This window comes from Silurus meridionalis, chromosome 3, assembly GCF_014805685.1.
Source record: "Silurus meridionalis isolate SWU-2019-XX chromosome 3, ASM1480568v1, whole genome shotgun sequence".
NCBI classification, from domain to species: domain Eukaryota; kingdom Metazoa; phylum Chordata; class Actinopteri; order Siluriformes; family Siluridae; genus Silurus; species Silurus meridionalis.
In genome coordinates, this window is record NC_060886.1 from 33108601 (window position 1) to 33131146 (window position 22546).

At 38.1% G+C, this 22546-nt stretch overlaps 1 protein-coding gene and 6 non-coding genes across 8 annotated transcripts; 5 read left to right on the forward strand and 2 right to left on the reverse strand.

Annotated features, from left to right (window-relative positions):
- The first annotated feature begins 545 nt into the window (after positions 1 to 545).
- LOC124383009 (little elongation complex subunit 1-like) lies at positions 546 to 1688 on the forward strand. Of its 2 annotated transcripts, XR_006925166.1 has the most exons (4): positions 546 to 731; positions 912 to 1012; positions 1107 to 1196; positions 1312 to 1688. XR_006925166.1 is itself a non-coding variant. In XM_046845403.1 (3 exons), the coding sequence occupies exons 1-3, from the start codon at positions 632 to 634 to the stop codon at positions 1518 to 1520; spliced, it is 399 nt and encodes a 132-aa protein (XP_046701359.1). In that variant the 5' UTR covers positions 546 to 631; the 3' UTR covers positions 1521 to 1676. The 2 variants fall into 2 exon arrangements, 1 of the variants encoding a protein (XP_046701359.1); XM_046845403.1 differs by lacking the exon at positions 912 to 1012 and having other exon boundaries at positions 1312 to 1676.
- A 6272-nt stretch (positions 1689 to 7960) lies between these two features.
- On the reverse strand, positions 7961 to 8032 carry trnap-ugg. The gene has a single exon. It is a non-coding gene; the product is annotated as a tRNA-Pro (tRNA).
- A 1811-nt stretch (positions 8033 to 9843) lies between these two features.
- trnap-agg lies at positions 9844 to 9915 on the forward strand. Its single transcript has one exon. It is a non-coding gene; the product is annotated as a tRNA-Pro (tRNA).
- A 1951-nt stretch (positions 9916 to 11866) lies between these two features.
- trnal-caa lies at positions 11867 to 11977 on the forward strand. Its single transcript has 2 exons — positions 11867 to 11904; positions 11932 to 11977. It is a non-coding gene; the product is annotated as a tRNA-Leu (tRNA).
- A 5913-nt stretch (positions 11978 to 17890) lies between these two features.
- Positions 17891 to 18001, forward strand: trnal-caa. The gene is made up of 2 exons: positions 17891 to 17928; positions 17956 to 18001. It is a non-coding gene; the product is annotated as a tRNA-Leu (tRNA).
- Positions 18002 to 20583: 2582 nt separating this feature from the next.
- On the reverse strand, positions 20584 to 20656 carry trnam-cau. Its single transcript has one exon. It is a non-coding gene; the product is annotated as a tRNA-Met (tRNA).
- A 1652-nt stretch (positions 20657 to 22308) lies between these two features.
- Positions 22309 to 22390, forward strand: trnal-caa. The gene has a single exon. It is a non-coding gene; the product is annotated as a tRNA-Leu (tRNA).
- The last annotated feature ends 156 nt before the right edge of the window (positions 22391 to 22546 follow it).

Here is a 22546-nt window from a genome sequence, read left to right on the forward strand (position 1 = left end):
TTCTACATCACTATTTTAGTCTTTTTTTATTAGTGTAGTGTATTAGTGCTGATAACCAGCAGCAAAGAAACTGCACTGAACTCCAGCGTTAATGACGCTGTTTATGATAAAAATGATCAGATCAGTGCAATAAACATGCAAGCTAATAAATCTGTGTTTCATAATATACTAATAAAGGAAGTGATATAGAACCATGTGACACTGTGCTCACTACTGAATAAACAAACTAAATCTGTGCCTCAAATTACACACTCATGTACTATTCTAGAGCATTATTTACTCCTGCTACTGTCTGATACATAAACCCTTTAGTAACGTGTGCTACTTTGCATGTGTATCTAAAATCTTTTTTAGGACTCCTCCTTACATAAGAGTAATAAATGGAGGTTATAAAAAGAGCAGAATGCACAGTTAGAGCTCTACCTCAGTATTTCAATCATCTGCACTTGTGATTGGTTGTGACCTTTCAGTTATGATCATATTATTGTGAACATTGTTTCATTGATCTGGTTTTTAAAGAAAAGATGTATTTTCTGACAGGAGCCTCCTGGAGACATCTACAGAGCCATCACCAGCACACTGAAGGCTCTTCTGAAAGACAAAAGTCTGACTTTCCAGAAGAGCAGTTGGTATGGTGATGATCTCTGTCCTGCTGCCTGGGACTACGTATTCAGCCTGGACCTTCTCTGTGCACAACTGGGCTGGATTTGGACCGTCTCCCATGTTATACGGTACTGAATGTGAAACTGCTTCAATGTGTTTAATTCTCATCTTTCTAGTTTTTTTGAACATTTAATAGATTGCATATGAGACAGTGTGTCCCAAATACTGCAAAATTTCCATTCTTACAATTGATGGTATTCTATTACTGCCACAAGAAAACTTAATATGTCCAATTTTTTATTTTTCAGAAAAAGTGTGTGGCTCATTTTGAACACTTGGCTGAAACAAACACAAACAGAGGAAACAAAGTTCAGAAACGTCTCTGTAGCAGCAATATTCAGGCTACTTGGTAAGTTTTCTGTAAATCCTGTTTTAGAGCATTATCTCACATTATTTCTGGATTCTTCTGTTTTTCACTCATGTTCTTTGTCCATCTCAAACAGGGCGACTTGGCCAACAAGGCCTTAAGGAGAACGTGGCAGCATCAGTTGAGGATCTGGTGAAAAGTGTAAATGAGTTCAGGGGGCAAAAAGGTATCAAATAAACAAGTCCTTTATCAATCTTTATCTTTATTCTCTGATGTTTAGTTCTCTATCAACAGGAAAGTGCTTCAGCAAGTCCTAATTTTATGATGGATTTTGTGTGCAGATTTGCCGTGGGAGCTGCAGCTCGCAGTGGTTTATGCCACTCATGATCTGGCACCCAGCAACCCCAAAGTCGCTCTGAACGCTTTGGAGTCGTGGAGAAAAGACCTCACAAAGCCCGTTCCTCCAGCCGTCACCAAGTGCCTGAAGCAGATCAGCTTCCTCTGTTCTCACATAAATACAAAACAATTAATTACATTAAATATTGTTTAATAGATTGTTTTTTTCTTTTATATTTTTGTAGATAAATAAATAAATAAAATACATAATAGATCTGCACAGTGTTATTGATCGTCTCTTTACAGTGGCGGGTCGTGCATTTTACACCCAATCATCTGCCTTCAGTCCCAATCATCCTCTTAATAACATCAATATGATGCCACAGCTGTAGAAACCATCATTATTATACAGCATATAATACATGCAGTATAACAGAGCGCATACAGATTCTTGTGCATTTTTCTCACATTGTTTTTAAATTAAGTCAAATTATGTGTTTTTGTACAGATTCTACAAAGAAGATGCAAAAGTATAAATGGCTCAAGAAAAAGCTTAACAACTTTGGGTTGACCTTTATATAATGTCCTTTATACTGAAAAAACTTTCAAAATGAACGAGTTAATAACACATTACCCCAAATTCATTTTAACAGCACTTATTTTATTAATGTGCAATTAATGCAGCATGAATTTCTCTATTTTTCTTACAAATATAAATAAATCAATATTATAAAAAAAGAGGCAAAATTAAAAATAATACTAATTCTGTTCCTGATTGGGTAAGAAAACATAGTAACCAGAGATGTGTGAACCCACACAAACACTTTCTGTGTACCTTACATACACACATTGTAAAGATCCTATAGACCAGACATGGGCCACACACTGCCCGTTGGGTTTATTAATCCGGCCCGCCAAACGTGACCATCTTATGAGCCCTTCTGCAAAAATTAGCTTATCAAAGAAAAGAAAAGTGGATAGTGAGCGCCGAGTGTTTAATACGGAGTGGACAACAAAATATATTTTCACTGAAAGTTGTATGCCCAATATGCCAAGAAACTGTTGCGGTTTTCAGCGAGTACAATATCAGCCGTCACCTTGCTATGAAGCATGCCGACTACGCTAGCAAGCAGGCAAACTACAATTCAAGAGCAAGTACCAAGGCAAGCTTTTTGCTGGCATTCAAATTAGCAAAAGCTAGCAAGCCTTTCTCCAAAGGCAGGTTTTTAAAAGAATGCATGGTAGAGACGGCAGGTGTCTTGTGTCCGGAGAGCAAAGGCAAGTTTGAAAAAATCAGTCTGTTACGCAGAACTGTGACTCGCCGTGTGGAACTGATTGACGAAGATATAACACGCTGTATGAAATGTCTGTGATGCAGCGCTCTGTTATACTGCATATCTGTATAATTCTATAGCTGTGGCATCATAATGATGTTATTAAGAGGGGGATTGGGACTGAAGACCTGCCACTGTATAAACTATTAGAGACAACGAGTAACGCTGTGCAGATCTTTTTTTTTATTTATGTACAAAAATATACAATTGTTAGTGTTAAGATGGTTTTCACACTGTTTCACACACATTCCTTTGTCTGTTCAGTGTCTATAGAATATTTACGATGTTAGTCTGTAAAGTAAACAGGGAGTCTTATCTGGACTCACACATCTCCAGCTAGTATATCCTCTTGTCTAAACAGGAAACAGCTAGGTCAGGTTTCTTTTCTCTGTATGTGTATATATACGTTCTGCTGCCTGCAATAAACTGAAGAGGAAGCATTTGCTGTGTGTGGTGTGATTCTTCCCTGAATTCAAGAAGGCCTACGGGCATCGCAGATCGTATGGAAAACCTCTCCAAGAATTAAGTTTCGTTTGGGCATGATAGAAAATCTAACATCAATGTTATAAATTTTATCTGTACAAAAATTCTTTATAAAGAGATCAAATTTATGTGATGATGGAGGAAGCTGATCTAAGGCACTTGGTGACGGCTGAGGGAATGCACTTGAATGTGATCTTGTTCTGCTTCAGGATCAGTTGCAAAACAAAGCCCAGGTGCTCGTAAGCTCTTAGTAAACACTTCATGGAGAAAACATGAAAAGGAAAAGCTTTTAAACACATGCAAAGGTTATTAAATACAACATGCTCTAAAATTAAAACACAACCAAATACACAGGAACAAAAATAGTGTTATTAAAAAAGGGGCTTTTCTGCATTTAATTGATGTTGTTCTAAAACAACTCATATAAAGTGGCAGGAAAATTCCTTTGGGGTTTTTAGTCACTTACTTTACAAAAACATGCTGTATGTTACCACTGAAATGTTGCAGTAGTTCTACATTGTAAATTTGGACTTTTTAACTGAAGATCAAAGCATGGAGTAGAAGAAATTAATAACACTAATAATAATAATAATAATAATAATAATAATAATAATAATAAGAAGAAGAAGAAGAAGAAGAAGAAGAAGAAGAACTGCATTAGATATAGAAAAAGTTGAATTGTAACACACAGTTCACTTTGACAATTGTCAGTGTATTTGGGTGTGTTTTAATTTTAGAGCATGTTGTATTTAATAACCTTTGCATGTGTTTAAAAGCTTTTCCCTTTTCATGTTTTCTCCATGAAGTGTTTACTAAGAGCTTACGAGCACCTGGGCTTTGTTTTGCAACTGATCCTGAAGCAGAACAAGATCACATTTAAGCGTTCCTCAGCCGTCACCAAGTGCCTTAGATCAGCTTCCTCCATCATCACATAAAGCCTAAAAATGTGATCTCTTTATAAATATTTTTTATAGATGAATATTTATAACATTGTATATGTTTGTACATAAATAAATAAAATACACAGTAGATCTGCACAGCGTTACTCGTTCTCTCTAATAGTTTATACAGTGGCAGGTCTTCAGTCCCAATCCCCCTCTTAATAACATCATTATGATGCCACAGCTATAGAATTATACAGATATGCAGTATAACAGAGCGCTGCATCACAGACATTTCATACAGTGTGAAACTAAAGCAGGAAACCCAGTGAACACAATTCAACAAGTCTCTTTTCACTCTAGCCACAGCTGCACCGCCACATTCATCATCTCTAGCAGAAGCTTCAATATTAACCTCATAAAATATCCCCTGGTTTCCATGCACCCTTATGCATTTTTTCCTTCCTATGCTTTTCCGGCTCCTCCCTCCATTCACAAACCAGCATCCAACCATCACAAACCAGCATCCAACCATCACAAACTAGTGTCCAACCATCGCAAACCAGCATCCAACCATCCCAAACCAGCATTCAACCATCACAAACTAGTGTCCAACAATCGCAAACCAGCATCCAACCATCACAAACCAGCATCCAACCATCACAAACCAGCATCCAACACTCAGTTTCCTGAAGGTATTGAACCTTGAGTCTGGTACCTTTCAAATATTATTCTGTCTGTCTGTCTGTCTGTCTGTCTGTCTGTCTGTCTGTCTGTCTGTCTGTCTGTCTCTCTCTCTCTCTCTCTCTCTCTCTCTCTCTCTCTCTCTCTCTCTCTCTCTCTCTCTCTCTCTCTCTCTCTCTCTCTCTCTCTCTCTCTCTCTCTCTCTCTCTCTCTCTCTCTCTCTCTCTCTCTCTCTCTCTCTCTCTCTCTCTCTCTCTCTCTCTCTCTCTCTCTCTCTCTCTCTCTCTCTCTCTCTCTCTCTCTCTCTCAGACTAGAGTATAGGTGTGCAATAAAAAAGCTCACACATCTGGCCTATTAAGGAGATGTGTGAGGATGTTATCAGTGTGTCTGGTTACAAACTACTGATGTTTTTGGGAGTGTGGATGAGAGAGCTGGTCTCATAGAAAATGATTATTAAGTTACTGAAAATAATTTGCATTGTTTAGTGGCTGTTTCTCTGATGTAGTGACTGGCAGAGTAATGAAAATACTCCAGCATGTACAGTAATTGGGTAACAGAAGGTGGCGCAATAATGACCTTGTTTATTCATGACAATAGAATTAATGACTTCAACTTTAATGAAAAACAGGGACGAGCATCTTGTTGACAGCGGCTTTGCAGGCAGGTAGCATTAATGTCTCTGCCACAGTGTGGGGCTTTTTTTGATTAGGCTACGAGTTCAGCTACTAGGTAGCTCACTTTGAGATCTCTCTCATTCACCTTTGTGTTTTTTTTATTAATGTTGACATCATTAATTCTTATGTCATGAATAAACAAGGTCATTATTGCGCCACCTACTGTCACTCAATTACTATACATGGTAATTTAATTACTCTGCCAGTCACTACATCAGAGAAACAGCCACTAAACAATGCAAATTATTTTCAGTAACTTAATAATCATTTTCTATGAGACCAGCTCTCTCATCCATACTCCAAAAAACATCAGTAGTTTGTAACCAGACACACTGATAACATCCTCACACATCTCCTTTATATCACACATCTGTACTCTGGTCTGAGAGAAAAAAAAGAAGAGAGAGAGAGAGAGAGAGAGAGAGAGAGAGAGAGAGAGAGAGAGAGAGAGAGAGAGAGAGAGAGAGAGAGAGAGAGAGAGAGAGAGAGAGAGAGAGAGAGAGAGAGAGAGAGAGAGAGAGAGAGAGAGAGAGAAAATAGTATAAAACAAACAGATGATTAATAGTTTTTACACAGAAATAAGCAAAAATCAAGCACTGACAGTGCCACTAGAGGGCAGTGTAAGACTGACAATTGTCAAAGTGAACTGTGTGTTACAATTCAACTTTTTCTATATCTAATGCAGTTCTTCTTCTTCTTATTATTATTATTATTATTATTAGTGTTATTAATTTCTTCTACTCCATGCTTTGATCTTCAGTTAAAAAGTCCAAATTTACAATGTAGAACTACTTCAACATTTCAGTGGTAACATACAGCATGTTTTTGTAAAGTAAGTGACTAAAAACTCCAAAGGATTTTTCCTGCCACTTTATATGAGTTGTTTTAGAAAAAGCATCAATTAAATGCAGAGAAGCCCCTTTTTCAATAACACACTGTTTTTGTTCCTGTGTATTTGGGTGTGTTTTAATTTTAGAGCATGTTGTATTTAATAACCTTTGCATGTGTTTAAAAGCTTTTCCCTTTTCATGTTTTCTCCATGAAGTGTTTACTAAGAGCTTACGAGCACCTGGGCTTTGTTTTGCAACTGATCCTGAAGCAAAACAAGATCACATTTAAGCGCGTTCCCTCAGCCGTCACCAAGTGCCTTAGATCAGCTTCCTCCATCATCACATAAAGCCTAAAATGTGATCTCTTTATAAATATTTTTTATAGATGAATATTTATAACATTGTATATGTTTGTACATAAATAAATAAAATACACAGTAGATCTGCACAGCGTTACTCGTTGTCTCTAATAGTTTATACAGTGGCAGGTCTTCAGTCCCAATCCCCCTCTTAATAACATCATTATGATGCCACAGCTATAGAATTATACAGATATGCAGTATAACAGAGCGCTGCATCACAGACATTTCATACAGTGTGAAACTAAAGCAGGAAACCCAGTGAACACAATTCAACAAGTCTCTTTTCACTCTAGCCACAGCTGCACCGCCACATTCATCATCTCTAGCAGAAGCTTCAATATTAACCTCATAAAATATCCCCTGGTTTCCATGCGCCCTTATGCATTTTTTCCTTTCTATGCTTTTCCGGCTCCTCCCTCCATTCACAAACCAGCATCCAACCATCACAAACTAGTGTCCAACCATCGCAAACCAGCATCCAACCATCACAAACCAGCATCCAACACTCAGTTTCCTGAAGGTATTGAACCTTGAGTCTGGTACCTTTCAAATATTATTCTGTCTCTCTGTCTGTCTGTCCATCCATCCAGCTGCCGGCTTGTCTGTATTAACTGTTTTTTTCCTCTCTGTCTCTGACTCATTGATGGATGTGCAGACTTCAGGCAGAACCTTGCGTAGTCATGGCTGAGTGGATAAGGCAACGGACCTGAAATCCGTTGGGGTCTCCCTGCGTCATGTTAAAATCTTGCCTACACTTTTTGTAATCTTAGTTTCTTACAAATTCCTGCAGATTGTTCCACCAGAACAGAGCACTTTAACACTACAGCAGCACTTTTCCAAGTTAAACCCATAGATAATTACTTCTGAATTCTGACACCCTGCACATGTTGGTGATGGGAAAGCGAAATCCAAACAGCCAGATGTCTAAGGATTTTTTTTTGTTTCTTTGTAATCTATTTACAGAATGTTTAGCATGAAATCAGAGTAATTTAAAAGTTGTTTGTTATGGCCTTAGTATATTAAAGACAAGAAATCGCTCTCATGGGTTTTCAACGTCTTTGGTGCTATGAAGTAACAAGCACCAAGTGAGAACCAAATTATCATATAGTTGTTGCGATACAGTTGTCTGATAGCTCTTGTTCACCCCAACAAAGGTTACTGTGGGCAAAATTTGGGTTCTCCTGGAATTTGAAACCGGGGGCCTCTCGCACCCAAAGCGAGAATCATACCCCTAGACCAATGAGCAGGGAGCACAGGTTGCATGGCAAAGGTCTTAATGGTTACTTAATTGTGTCTAGCCAACGCTGCACTCTGGGAACGTGCAGCAAGCTAGAAACAAGTTATCCCCGATACAGTGTTCTGATAGCACTTTTCACCCTCTCTAAACTTGTTTCCTGTAAAATCTGGGCTTGTCCGGGAGTTGAACCCGGGACCTCTCGCACCCAAAGCGAGAATCATACCCCTAGACCAACAAGCCTTACTGTAAAGCAACCGAAAACTTTAAAGTGTCCAGTCAAAGCCGCCCTCTGTAACTGCAAGAAACAGAAAGGCTCATTAGAGATTTGAACTTAATTTAAACTTTTGTAATAAAATGTCACTGTACATTGGAAACACATTTCTCTTCTCCGTGCTAACATTTTAAAACTGTTACATGGTGCTACCTAAAATGTAAGATCAGAGAAGAGCTAGACTATTCAGTCCAACACTTGGCATTGATTTACCACTGGATTGACACTACACCCTGCACATGTAGGTGAAGAGAAGGCGAGATCCAAACAGCCAGAGGTCCAAGATTCTTTTTGTTTCTTTGTAATCAATTTACAGACTGTTTAGCATAAAACCAGAGTAATTTCAAGGTGTTCAGGCAATTTTGGGCTCAGTAGCTTCAGGAGAAGAAATCAACCCTTGAAGGATTTTAATCTCTTTGGTGGTGTGAGGGAACGTGTAGCAAGCGAGAACAAAGTTATCAGCCATACAGCGTTATTACAGCTTTTGTTTACCCACACAAAATTTATTCAGCGTAAAACTAAGACTCGTCTCAGAGTTGAACTCGGGACCTTTCGCACCAAAAGAACCATTCCCTAGACCAGGGGTGGGCCATACATTTTTACAAGGGGCCACATGAGAAACCTGAATTGTGTCAGAGGGCCACACCAATGATAATATTTTAGGGATGCACCGAAATTAAAATTCTTGGCCGGAACCAAAAACCAAAAATGAGGAAACCAAGGCCAAAACCGAAAACTGAAACACCGAAAGAAAAGATTATGTCAATTATTAGAATTGCATTTATGGCTATGAGTGTGTACTAACCTCACTAAAATCAATGCATTGCAATTCAAAGAATAAATCAATTACAAAAGTGTTTTATTTATTATTATAAATGATTGTTATTTATTTGTTACCATTCATAGTATTGACAGACAGACAGCGGTCAATTATTATTAGCAACGGTCTGTTAAACGAAAATAATTGACCGCCGAACGTGTGGTATACAACATAATCTCATCCCTATGTGCACTGGACAAGTAGTCTCACTCTTCAGATGCATATTTCACAAATGACTAGATGATATTTGTGGCTTCTCTCAGTTAAAGCTACTCTGTCTCACCAGTTGGGGTCCATGCACTACTTCATCTGTCTAAGAGGCTTGAGTCAACAAGAATTTTTTGTGTTACTGATTGGGTAGAAGTGGTCATTTAAAGTGGATCTGTTAGATTCTGCATGGTTAGGAGAGGTCATTAGGGATAATACTGAAATGTTGAGCCCTATTAAAAAATATAGGAATTGCTGAACTTCGGGGCTTCCAGCCATTTATGCCTGCTCAGATCCCTTGACTCATTTCATAGAAAATGTTTGTAATCTTCATGATAGGAGTTTGACCCATATGATTTAAATGTGAAAATGCTCTCTTTTCACAGTAACTGTTCCAAAATGTTAGCATGGAGAACAGGAGACATGTATTTGCAAGTTCAAATTACTAATGAACCTTTCTGTTTCCTGCAGTTACAGAAGCAGCTTTGGCTGGACACATTAAGTTTTATCTATGTGTTTAAATTGGAGACATATGCCAGCAAAGCACATGAACTATGCAGTGACATATCAGTAAACACTTCTTCCACAAGAAGGCTTTTTGGTCTAGGGATATGATTCAGGTTTTTTGATCCAGGATTTTACTTTGCATAACATGAAACAAAAAGATCCACGGACCTCCAGCTGTTGGGTTCTCGCCTTCCCTTTAACTTTGTGTGCAGAGTCGTTCCAGGTGCGAATCAATCTCAATAGCTTGGCTCGTTGGTCTAGGGGTATGATTCTCGCTTAGGGTGCGAGAGGTCCCGGGTTCAAATCCCGGACGAGCCCAAGTTTTACACTGAAAAAACTGTGTGTGGGTGAACAAGACCTGTAGAACACTGAACTCTGTATCATTGATAGCGTGGATCTCGCATGCTGCTTGTTCTCTAACAGCACCAAAGAGGTTGAAATCCCAAAAAAGTTGCTTCTTCTACCAAAGCTACTACTCTGGTTTTATGCTTAACAGTCTGAAAATACACTGGCAATCAAAATTAGAGAACAATTTATAAACAATTGAACAATTCTGAAATAATGTCATCTTCACTGCTCAACAGTTGAAGACGTTTTTGTTCTGTCTATACCATGCTACCAGAACACCTTTTCCACAAATGAACTAAGGCATTTAAAAAAAAAAAAACATTATTTTGCGGAAAACACACTGATCAAAATTAGAGAACACTTTCAGATACCTCCCAGTTATTGGTGTTAATCTGATACCTGGTGCTAATTTCCTTGATTTTCTGTCAACCCCTATTTGACTGGCAGCCTAACTTCCAGTTTCACTGACTCTGGTGACTGAAAGCCGCCGGCAGCAGATTGTCCAGATGAAGGCCAAACGGATGACCCTATCAGCCATAGCAAGACAAGTTGGTCGTTTCAAATCTGTGATTTCAAGAATATTGGATCTTTACAACATCACAAACTCATTCAAGTCCTCCAAGAAGGCTGGTCGTCCACGGAAGACAAATACAAGAGAGGACAGGATACTGCAGAGGATCTTAATGGGCAATCGTTTACACACTGCAGCTGGAATTGCTCACCAATTCAGCGCTGAACATGGTAAAGATCTGTCTCGACATACAGTGTCTCGACGTTTAAGAGCATTTGGACTGAAAGCCCACTCTGCAGTGACCAAACCTCTCATTAGCAGAAAGAATCAAAAGGCTAGACTAAGCTTTGCTGAGGAGCATGTTGTGTGGACAGAGGAGAACTGGTCCAAAGTTCACTTCAGTGATAAAAGCAAGTTTAATTTATTTGGGTCCGATTGGAAACATTATGTTCGGCGACAAAATGGAGAAAGACTGAACCCAAAGTGTGTAAAGAAGTCAGTGAAAAGTGGAGGAGGAAGTGTCATGGTTTGCCAGTTACATGGCAAAATGAATGCAAATGTTTATCAGAACCTTCTTCAACAACATATGGTTCCTTCCATGCGTTCATCACCCAATCAGCCCGCAGTGTTCATGCAGGACAACGCTCCATGTCACAGAGCAAAACAGGTAAAGCAGTTCCTTGAAACTGAAAACATTGAAATAATGACATGGCCTGCCCAGAGTCCTGATCTCAACCCAATAGAGAACCTCTGGAAAATCCTAGGTGACAAAGTTATGGCCAAGAAACCCACTACAGTCACTGAACTGTGGAGGAGACTGGAAGAAGAGTGAACCAAAATCATACCAGAGCAGTGTGAGAGACTAGTGCTGTCCTGTGGCCGCAGATGTGCTGAAGTCATTCAGAGCAGAGGCCTGTAAACTTCCTACTAATTGCTGACTGTTGTAACCTTCAGAAATTTTGTTGTAATGTTTTTCCATGCTACAGTCATTGTTGTTCTCTAATTTTGATCAATGTGTTTTCTGCAAAATAATGTTTTTTTTTTTTAAATGCCTTAGTTATTTTGTGGAAAAGGTGTTCTGGTAGCATGGTATAGACAGGACAAAAACTCCTTCAACTGTTGAGCAGTGAAGATGACATTATTTCAGAATTGTTTAATTGTTTATGAATTGTTCTCTAATTTTGAATTTTCATAGTCATGAAAATAAAGAAAACTCTTTGAATGAGAAGGTGTGTCCAAACATTTGGTCTTTACTGTATATAATATGCATTCAGACAGAAAAACAGATACGACTGATATAGATAGATAAGGACCACACAAATAAAAGGATAATTAAAATAAACATGTAGACAGAGTCTTGTAAAAATAGTTTTATCAGCCACTGAGGGGATAAGAAACACGTGCATGTATGTCAGGATGGCCGAGCGGTCTAAGGCGCCAGACTCAAGGTTCTATACCTTCCAGGAAACTGAGTGTTCTGGTCTCCACGTGGAGGCGTGGGTTCAAATCCCACTTCTGACAGTGACTTTAATTTCATTACAAATCAAAACAACAATGAAATAATTATTCCCCTTTGTCTTTCAAACACAGACATAAAGAATAAACAAGTACATGGTTACCGAATAGTGGGAACGACAGGCAGAAAACATGGCAGCATCAGTCGAGGATCTGGCAAAAAAGTGTAACTGAGTTTCGGGAGACAAAAAGGTGTCACTAAAGGATCAAATAAACAAGTCCTTTATCAATCTTTATTTTTATCAAATAACAGACAAGTATATATACACACTGGATAAAACCCGAGCTTAAACTGTTCCTGGTTGGTTAAGAGAACATAGTAACCAGGGATGTGTGAACCCAGACAAACACTTTCTGTGTACCTTACATACTCACATCATAAAGATCCTATAGACACTGAACAGACAACATAGGAATGTGTTTGGAGAACCAGTGTGAGGCCCATCTTAATACTAACAGATATAAAAAAATATAAAACATTTTAGGAGGTTGGCCGAACACTCGAGCGCCTTGCAACCCTTGTCAGACTGTCCAAAGAACTTCAGCAACTAGCTCAAGAATGAGACCCCCATATTCTTCATTTGTTGCAGTTCTCAAATGCAATCGAGGGTAACATGTCTGCTTATAAAAAACCTTTTTACCCAGAAGAAAAAGCAGCACCAGCAACTCCCCATAACTGTGTTCATCACTCGGAAGAAGACACCAGACACTACGCCTTTAGCGATAACAGAAGTTATGGACAAGGGTGAAGATACTGCACCACCTGATGAAGAGCTGTAATGCTATTCTTGAGTATGCAGTACATTCATTTCATCACCTTCATCATCATTAGTACTGCACACTTAATTCATCATCATCTTCATCATTCAAGTTGTACCTTCACTGGTGAGTACCCATATAGAATTTTTATGTTAAAATGGTAAATTACGTAGGTTTAAGAATATTAAATGTTTAAAAGCAGAGAAAAGGTTCATAAGAGTGTCGATGTGGTTTATAAATTCTGTATACTGTACTGTATACATATTAGGTTGCCACTTCACGTTCTTTCGCCTATCGGGGGGTCTGAAACGTAACCCCCACGATAGGCGAGGGATTACTTTATATCCAAATCTTTTATTTACTGGAGAGGACCTTTGGCTGATCCTGAACACTTGGCTGTTGCAAACAAGAACAGAGCAAACACCGTACTAAGACGTCTCTGTAGCAGCAGTTTTCAGGCTTCTTGGTATGTTTACTGTAAATCTTGATTTTGAGCATCTTCTCACATTATTTGTGGATTGTTCAGTTTTTCACTCATGTTCTTTGTCCACCTGAAACAGGACGACTTGGCTAACAAGGGTTTAGGGAGAAACTCCCATTGTCAGTCCAAAATCTGACAAAAAAGCATAGTAGTGTTTGGAACAGAAAAACTCAGGAAAGATATCATTAAATCTTTATTCTCTGATGTTTAGTTCTTTATCAACAGGAAAGTGCTTCAGCAAGTCCTAATTTTATGATGGATTTTGTGTGCAGATTTGCCGTGGGAGCTGCAGCTTGCAGTGGTTTATGCCACTCATGATCTGGCAGCCAGCAACCCCAAAGTCGCTGTAAAGATTTTGGAATCATGGTGGCAAGACATCACAAAGCTCATTCTTTCAGCCGTCACCAAGCCTCAGACTCCCTTTATGAATAATTTAATAGATTACTTTTATAGTGATTTACACCTAAAACTTTTGTTCATAAAGAAATAAAATACATTTTAGATCTGTACAGTGTTATCTGCTGTCTATTATAGTTTATGTTTATGTGGAAAAAGCCTGTATGCTGTAGACTCAATGATGAAAACATCAGACAGTTTGGATCAGGACCAGCAAAACCCATCACAGTGAGCACTGGGACCTCAGGGCCGTATCCTCAGTCACCAGCTGTTCACACTGTGATTCATGACTGTGCTGCAATGCACAGCTCAAATCATCAAGTTCACCAGTCACATGACTATGATGAGTCTCATCATCAAGAACAACGAGACGGCTTTCAGACAGGAAATGCAGTGGATAATGGATTGGTGCAGACTTAACAATCTTGTGTTCACCTGTGGAGAAACTCACCTGGTCTCTCAAATCCTGCAGCATTGTGGATGATCAAACATACACCCTTCATACACACTTTTACCCTCTGTGGTGACTGAGAGCCAGGAAATGATACACCAGTGGAAGTTTGAAAAGTCACACCGTAACAAGAAACATGTTGATGTGCTGAAAACGGTGCACAATGAGAAGAAAAAATATTGATCATGTCAAAAAATATATTAAAACTAAAGTAAAGAGCCTGGTTTGACAATATAAAAAGTAGAAAGTACAGATATTTATGTACAAATTAAATGAGTGAAAGTAAAAAGGTGTCTGAAAAATAAATAGTGAAGTAAAATACTGATAGCAGAAAAATCGACTTAAGTATTTGTACTTCATTACTTCACACCTCTGCATTTTACACAGAGTCCCAACTCTTTTGGAATTGGGGTTGTATTTCAGAGATTTTGTAGAGAAACAGGAGCAAAAAGAAATAAAGAAGCCAAACTGAAATCCAGTCAGAGTTTCTCACAAACTGTTCCTGGCAGCCATCTCACATGAGCTGTTTTTCAGAACTTTCTATTGAAATATTTAAAGTTTCTCAAAGTCTGGTACACCAAACCATAAACAATCAGACAGTGCCATGTTAAGCCTTCAGGCTGGATGCTGGTTTGTGATGGTTGGATGCTGACTTGTGAAGGTTGGATGCTGGTTTGTGATGGTTGGATGCTGGTTTGTGATGGTTGGATGCTGGTTTGTAAATGGAGGGAGGAGCCGGAAAAGCATAGGAAGGAAAAAATGCATAAGGGCGCATGGAAACCAGGGGATATTTTATGAGGTTAATATTGAAGCTTCTGCTAGAGATGATGAATGTGGCGGTGCAGCTGTGGCTGCAGTGAAAAGAGACTTGTTGAATTGTGTTCACTGGGTTTCCTGCTTTAGTTAACGGCATTCATTTACGCTGTATGAAATGTCTGTGATGCAGCGCTCTGTTATACTGCATATCTGTATAATTCTATAGCTGTGGCATCATAATGATGTTATTAAGAGGGGGATTGGGACTGAAGACCTGCCACTGTATAAACTATTAGAGAGAACGAGTAACGCTGTGCAGATCTACTGTCTATTTTATTTATTTATGTACAAAAATATACAATGTTATAAATATAATCTATAAAAAATATTTATAAAGAGATCACATTTTAGGTTTTATGTGATGATGGAGGAAGCTGATCTAAGGCACTTGGTGACGGCTGAGGGAACGTGCTCGAATGTGATCTTGTTCTGCTTCAGGATCAGTTACAAAACAAAGCCCAGGTGCTCGTAAGCTCTTAGTAAATGCTTCATGGAGAAAACATGAAAAGAAAAAGCACTTAAACACATGCAAAGGTTATTAAATACAACATGCTCTAAAAATAAAACACACCCAAATACACAGGACCAAAAACAGTGTGTTATTAAAAAAGGAGCTTCTCTGCATTTAATTGATGCTTTTTATATAACAACTCTTATAAAGTGACAAGAAAATTCCTTTGGAGTTTTTAGTCACTTACTTTACAAAAACATGCTGTATGTTACCACTGAAATGTTGCAGTAGTTCTATATTATGAATCTGGACTTTTTCAATGAAGAACAAAGCTTGGAGTAGAATAAACTAATAACACTAATAATAATTATAATAATAAGAGGAAGAAAAAGAAGAAGACAAAGAAAAAGAACTGCATTAATTATAGAAACCGTTGAATTGTAACACACAGGTCACATTGACAATTGTCAGTCTCACACTGCCCTCTAGTGGCACTGTCAGTACTTGATTTTTGCTTAATTCTGACTAAATATTTTTAATAATTTGTTTGTTTTATAAAATGTTTATGATGTATCTCTCTCTCTCTCTCTCTCTCTCTCTCTCTCTCTCTTTCAGAGTAGAGTACAGGTGTGCAGTAAAAAAGCTCACACATCTGGCCTATTAAGGAGATGTGTAAGGATGTTGAGCAGTGTGTCAGGTTACATTTAACACTGTATCATTTTATATGCCTTCATCCTCTACAAACAACTGATGATGTTTGGGAGTGTGGATGAGAGAGCTGGTCTCATATTGCTCCAGAAAATGATTATTAAGTTACTGAAAATAATTTGCATTGTTTAGTGGCTGTTTCTCTGATGTAGTGACTGACAGAGTAATGAAAATACTCCAGCATGTACAGTAATTGGGTGACAGTAGGTGGCGCAATAATGACCTTGTTTATTCATGACAATAGAATGAATGACTTCAACTTTAATGAAAAACAAACACAAAGGTGAAGGAGAGAGATCTCAAAGTGAGCACTGTGGCAGAGACATTAATGCTACCTGCCTGCAAAGCCTTTTTATTTTTATTTATATATATATATATATATATATATATATATATATATATATATATATATATATATATATATATATATATATACACTGTAGTTTCTGGACTATTAAGCGCATCCAAATATAAGCCGCACGCACTGAATTTTATAAAGATTTTTATTTTGAACATAAATAAGCCGCACCTGTCTATTATAATGTCTACACTGAAACTGATGAACATTACACAGGCTTTAATGAAAGACAGTGTCTGTTACACGGCGTGTATCTAAACAGTAGCCTACCAAGAAAGTCATTGTTCACTGTCTTCTTTCACAGTGTTCTTTCACAACAATTTCTCTCAAGAGTTTTTCTTTTGGCATCATCGTGCGTTTAAAAATCACCATCGGTGAAGCTTTTCTCCCGATGCCGTGCAGCTCAGAACACAGGTGAGGTGTGTTTTCATGCCCGTTTGTTTTCAGAGTGACGAATGATTCGCATTTCCTGTAGACAGTCCGAGTGAGCGGCAGGTCAAACGTCAGAGGAACATCATCCATATTTATGATGTGGTGCGGCCCGATTTAGTGGGAGCGCATCTGATTTAATATAAAGAGTTTCATTGGTTCACCTGAACCCGTTCAGCAATTTCATTAGTCTAATGTTACGGGGCTCAGTTTTTTAGCTTGAAGTTTGTGAAACCTGAAAAAAAACCCAGGAAAAATCCATAAATTAGCCGCTTCGTTGTTCAAAACCTGGGAAAAAAGTAGCGGCTTATAGTCCAGAAAATATGGTGTATATGTATATACATTTCTTTATTAATGCCAAAAAAACAAGAAGTATTACATACTCATGTTAAATTTACACTTACTTATGGAGAAAAAGTATAAAAATGAATAAAAAATACACTGTACATTAAAATATTACATACATTTTAAAGTTTTCAGAGCATTACATGTTTTCAGTGCTTTTTTGTTTCTTGTTTCTTTTAAGAGATTCACATACAATCAGACAATAGACAGACAGATAGATAGACAAAAAGGAAGACAAATAGATGGCTGGATGGATAGACAGACAGACAGACAGACAGACTAACTAATATTTGAAAGGAACCAGACTTAAGGTTCAATACCTTGAGGAAAGAGTGTTCTGATCTCCACATGGGTTTAAATCCCACTTCTGACGGTAACTTTATTTTAATTAGAAATCAAAACAAAAATATGAAATTAATTCTTCCTTGTCTTTTAAACACAGACATACAGAACAAACAAGTAGATGTTACCTAATAGTCGGAAAGACAGACAGACAGAAAAAACTGTTAATACAGACAAGCAGGCAGATGGAAATATAAATTACATCAATAGATTGATAGGAAAGATGAGCAGGCATATATATGCATTCAGACAGAAAAACAGATCAGACTGACGTAGATAGATAAGAAACACAAATAGAAGGATAAATAAGACAAACAAATAGACAGAAACTTGTAAAAATAGTTTTATCAGCCACTGAGGGAATAAGAAACACATGCTTGTATGTCAGGATGGCCGAGCGGTCTAAGGCGCCAGACTCAATGTTCTGTACCTTCCAGGAAACTGAGTGTTCTGGTCTCCACATGGAGGCGTGGGTTCAAATCCCACTTCTGACAGTGACTTTATTTTTATTAGAAATCAAAACAATAATGAAATAATTATTCTCCTTTGTCTTTCAAACACAGACATACAGAATAAACACGTAGATGGTTACCAAATAGTAGGAAAGACACAGAAAAAAAAAACTGGTAATTTAGACAAGGAGGAAGATGGATATATAAATTAGACAGATTGAAAAGAAAAATCCAGCCATTAGAGTTGCACGAGCCAGTGCACTCTTAGTCCCGGTCCCAAACCTGGATTAATGGAGGGTTGCGTTAGAAAGGGCATCCAGCATAAAACATGTGCCAAACCAAATATGTGGATCACGAATCAAAATTTTATACTGGATTAGTCGAGGCCCGGGTTACCAACGACCAACACAGGTATGGTTAGCCAACAGGGAGGAAGACGTCTACAGAGACAGCAGGAAAAGGAAAAGTGTAGGAGAGTGGAGGTTCAGGTTGGTACTTCAAATGTTGGTACTATGACTGGTAAAGGGAGAGAGGTAGCTGATATGATGGAGAGGAGAAAGGTAGATATGTTGTGTGTTTAGGAGACCAAGTAAAAAGGGAGCAAGGCTCGTTAGTAAAAACAGGTATGTAGTTCTTTCTTAATGTTGTGTTCTACCTACACAAATTCATTCCATTAAAGATGCATCTAAAATCGTCATATGCACCTTTTTTTATTTAATCTATTTTTAAACATAACACATACAAACTATATTTATAATTATATTTTTGCTGAGATTACCCGACAATTTGAGAAAATTCACCGTGGTTTTGTGATTGTTCTAAAAAAATAAAAAATAAAAATTATATCAGAGTAACACTGACCTCAAAACAAGTGAATGTTTTCTTCAAAAGCACTGTATAGTGTCTTATCTGTATCCATCAATGTTCCCTGACCAACCTTGAACGATACACTGATTGATTGATTGTTCTTATTTGGGAAGTGTTCACCTGTTTGGTGAGGGTGGGGGGACGTGGTACAGAGACTCTGTACTACATTTTCTATATATTTTGTAACATAAAGACGCAGTTTTGCGTTTCGACGATGAAATGACGTCATCGCACAATGATGTCACGGTGTTACTTAGCAACTTTTAGAAGGATATCGATTTATAATCCATAACAGTTTTAAAATAAAGAAACAAATTAATTTTCCTTTGACTGGTCATCTCAGTTCATCTCCTCCAAGTCCTTTAGCGAGTCAAACCTGTTTTCAGTCTTTATCATGTCTTTTTTAAGGACTTTCTTTCTGGCAACCTCTACATTAGATATTACCTTTACTGACCTCATTCTTTTCGTTGGTTTCACTTGTTTGTCCTCCTTTTTTCTTTTCCCTTTTCATCTTTTATTCCTGTTGCTTGTTCCTTACATGCTGGATGGTTTGATTCCATTGTGTTCAGGTCATTTTGCAGGCTGTACGTCAACTCTATTTGAGTCCATGATTCTCCGTCCTGTTGCATGTCCACCGATGTCTCTTCTCTTGGTCCTTCTTCTCCACCAAAGCGTTTAGCAAACTTTCAGTTAGTCCTATTTGGATCCAGATTTCCCCATCCTGCTGTAAGTGATCCTCCTGGTTGTTGTGCTTCTTTCCTTCTTGTTACATGCCCTTGTCCATTGTTGTTTCTCCCTCTTGTGTTGTTATTTACTCTTCTCGCCACTCACTGTCTCGTTCATGCAACTGCACATCCACCTGCTGTTCATCCTCCGCCTTCTCATTCCCCATCCAACACTCACAGTTATTTAAAGGCAGATTGCAATCCGGGCACGTTACTGCATTGCAGTCCCTTGCAATGTGCCCTCTCTTCTCACAGTTAAAGCACTTAAAATCAGGGACTTGAACCAACTAAGCCACAGCACCTCAATGCAAGCTGGCAAATACTCAGCCAGCTGTTAAATGGAAATTCTTTGCTATTAGATTTAGGGAAAAAATATTGCATGGACATATGCATTCAAGCTAACAGCTAATAAGGCAGAAGCATAGATTTAATTTTTGTCTTGATGCTAGTCCTACCATTAATTTGAGACTTGCTAAGGTCCTCAACATAACATTTGATCAAATACAAATATAGTTAAAATACATATCAACATCCAATAACCATGCTATAGCAGTGAATAAGTTCTATCTAATATCTAGTCATATTCCCAACAAAGCACCAAAATTCTGTGGAAATTAGCATGCAACACACAACTGTTGACAGCAATTGCTCTGAGGGTCCTACTCTTACAGCAATTACAAAGCAGTGCTGCAACTAACAAACATTAGGCACCACTGTCCTTAGTGGTATGAACAATTGATCTTGATTGTTTGCTCTTGGACCCATGCATGTTGTATTTGTTTAATATAAGAGGTTTTTAAATCTTTTGTAGAACAATTACTGTACCACTGGACTGTGCACTTTGGTTGTAAGAGGAACCTCTTGTAATCAAGAACTTGGAATCTGCCATTGCCTGCCAGTTGAATCAACACAAGCAGTATATAATTGTTTGTGCAGATGAGACTCAACACTTGTAGCTGTTTTACTTGATTTATGTTGCAGTTTGTCTGCCTGTGGAACCACAATCCATGATCAAGATTTCAAAAGAAACCTTGCCTCGTGTAAGGATTGAACTCACGACCTTCAGATTATGAGACTCACGCGTTACCTACTGCACTAACGAGGCGAGCTGTGTGAAGGTTGTTATTAGGAGCCACTGCTCTGAGAATGTATGACAATTAAGGCCCTGTTGCCTGTTGTTTATCTTCAGTGTAAGAAGATTTTTTACTTGATTTAGATCAACTGCTGTACCAATGTACTGTCCAATCTGACTGTAAGATATATCTATGTTATTACAAACCTCAGAATCTGAGATTACTAGGGAGTTGTACCACCACAAACAGTTTGCTCATTGACAAAAAGGCCTATAATGTTTTGGGTTGAAATCACAGTGCAGTTGTACTCAATTTAGCTGATTTTTATTGTAGCAAATGATCTCGATTGTTTGCTCTTGGACCCATTCATGTTGTATTTGTATATGACCCATACATTAATTGTACATCTAATTGTGGTTCCTTTTGGACTAACTAAAAAACAAGAGCAAGGAATAAAAGGATTAGGCATCGAGAGAGAAGAGAATAAAATATTTAAATATGCGGATGACACAATGATATTAGTCAAAAATCTGGAGGGGGTAAAAAAAAGCAATGCTAACGGTACAAAAGTTCTGCAGGAGATCAGGATCCAAAATAAATTATGATAAAATGGTATACATGAGATTCAGAAGGGCTGCGTTTTTAAGGGAGCATTTTACTTTTATGGAAGCAAAAGAAATAAAGATTTTAGGAGTTTTAATGAGGAGGGATGAAAAGACAGCAGAAGAAATAATGTTAGTTCTTAACATTTTAATGATTTCTAAACTATGATACATTTTATACACATCATCTGTGCCATTGTGGGCAGAAAGAAGGCTAAAAAAAGTTTTTTAGATCTTTTCTGGGAAGGGAAGCCAGCAAGAATTGCATACAACACCTTAATAGGAGCAATAGAGAAGGAAGGATTGGGGTTAATAGATGTGGAACAAATGATAAATGAAAACGATAAAACAGTACATGGATGAATAAAGCAATGTGTCATGGAAAGCAAAAATGGGGTTTTTCTTAAACAAGTGAAGCAACTTCAAACTTGGAGACAACATATTGTGGATGAAAACAAAATTACATAACAGAGGGGTTTCTAAACTTTTATAAAGAACTGTTGAGGGCCTGGGCAAATTTTTTGACTCATGTACATTTTATTTGCTTTCATGCTTAATTTAAGGATAAACATCTACTGTGGTGAATAAATTGTGATAAAAGTTGAACTTGAATAGCAGAAAAGGCATATAAGCAAACAAACAAACAAAAATAAATTGCCATTTGAATCAGCAATTCTCGCTTACGGTCATACCACTCTGAGACCGCTCGATCTCGTCTGATCTCGAAAGCTCGCTTGTGCGCTGTGTGTCTTGTAATGACAGCTAATCAGTGCAAGATCTTCCATTTCTTTCTCAGCCAATGGCACCACTGGTTAGCGCTTTCAGCTGTTAACCAAAAGGCTGGTTTCCAAACCCACCCAGGGATGTTTTGGCTTTTGTCAGACACCAAGCACTGAGTGGACTGAGTGACTGTTGCTGGCAGGGTGGTGCGTCTGGGACAGATGCTTTGAAAGTTTCTTTTTTAGCCAGTGTTTGTCAGAGACACTGTTCAATTCTAAATGCTTCTTTTAAGGTGAAACTATGACGAACTATAAAAGAATAATAAAGACATCTCTTCATTTCCATTTTCTCACGTCAGCACTGCTGTGATGGCCGAGAGGTTAAGGCGTTGGACTCAAAATCCAATGGCGTTTCCCCACGCAGGTTCGAGTCCTGCTCACAGCGGTTCTGCTTTAAGTTAAAGTGTTGTATGAACCCTCTTATTGCTAAGTGTACAATGGAGTTGATGATTTCATTCAAATATAAACCGCACCCACTGAATGTTACAAAGATTTTAATTTTGAACATAAATAAGCCGCACCTGTCTATAAGCTGCAGGTG

Coding starts and splice junctions, on each gene's coding strand:
- LOC124383009 (XM_046845403.1), top strand. CDS start 632: ATGGTGATGATCTCTGTCCTGCTGCCTGGGACTACGTATTCAGCCTGG. Junction 732..1,106: donor ACCGTCTCCCATGTTATACG/GTACTGAATGTG, acceptor CATCTCAAACAG/GGCGACTTGGCCAACAAGGC. Junction 1,197..1,311: donor TGAGTTCAGGGGGCAAAAAG/GTATCAAATAAA, acceptor TTTTGTGTGCAG/ATTTGCCGTGGGAGCTGCAG.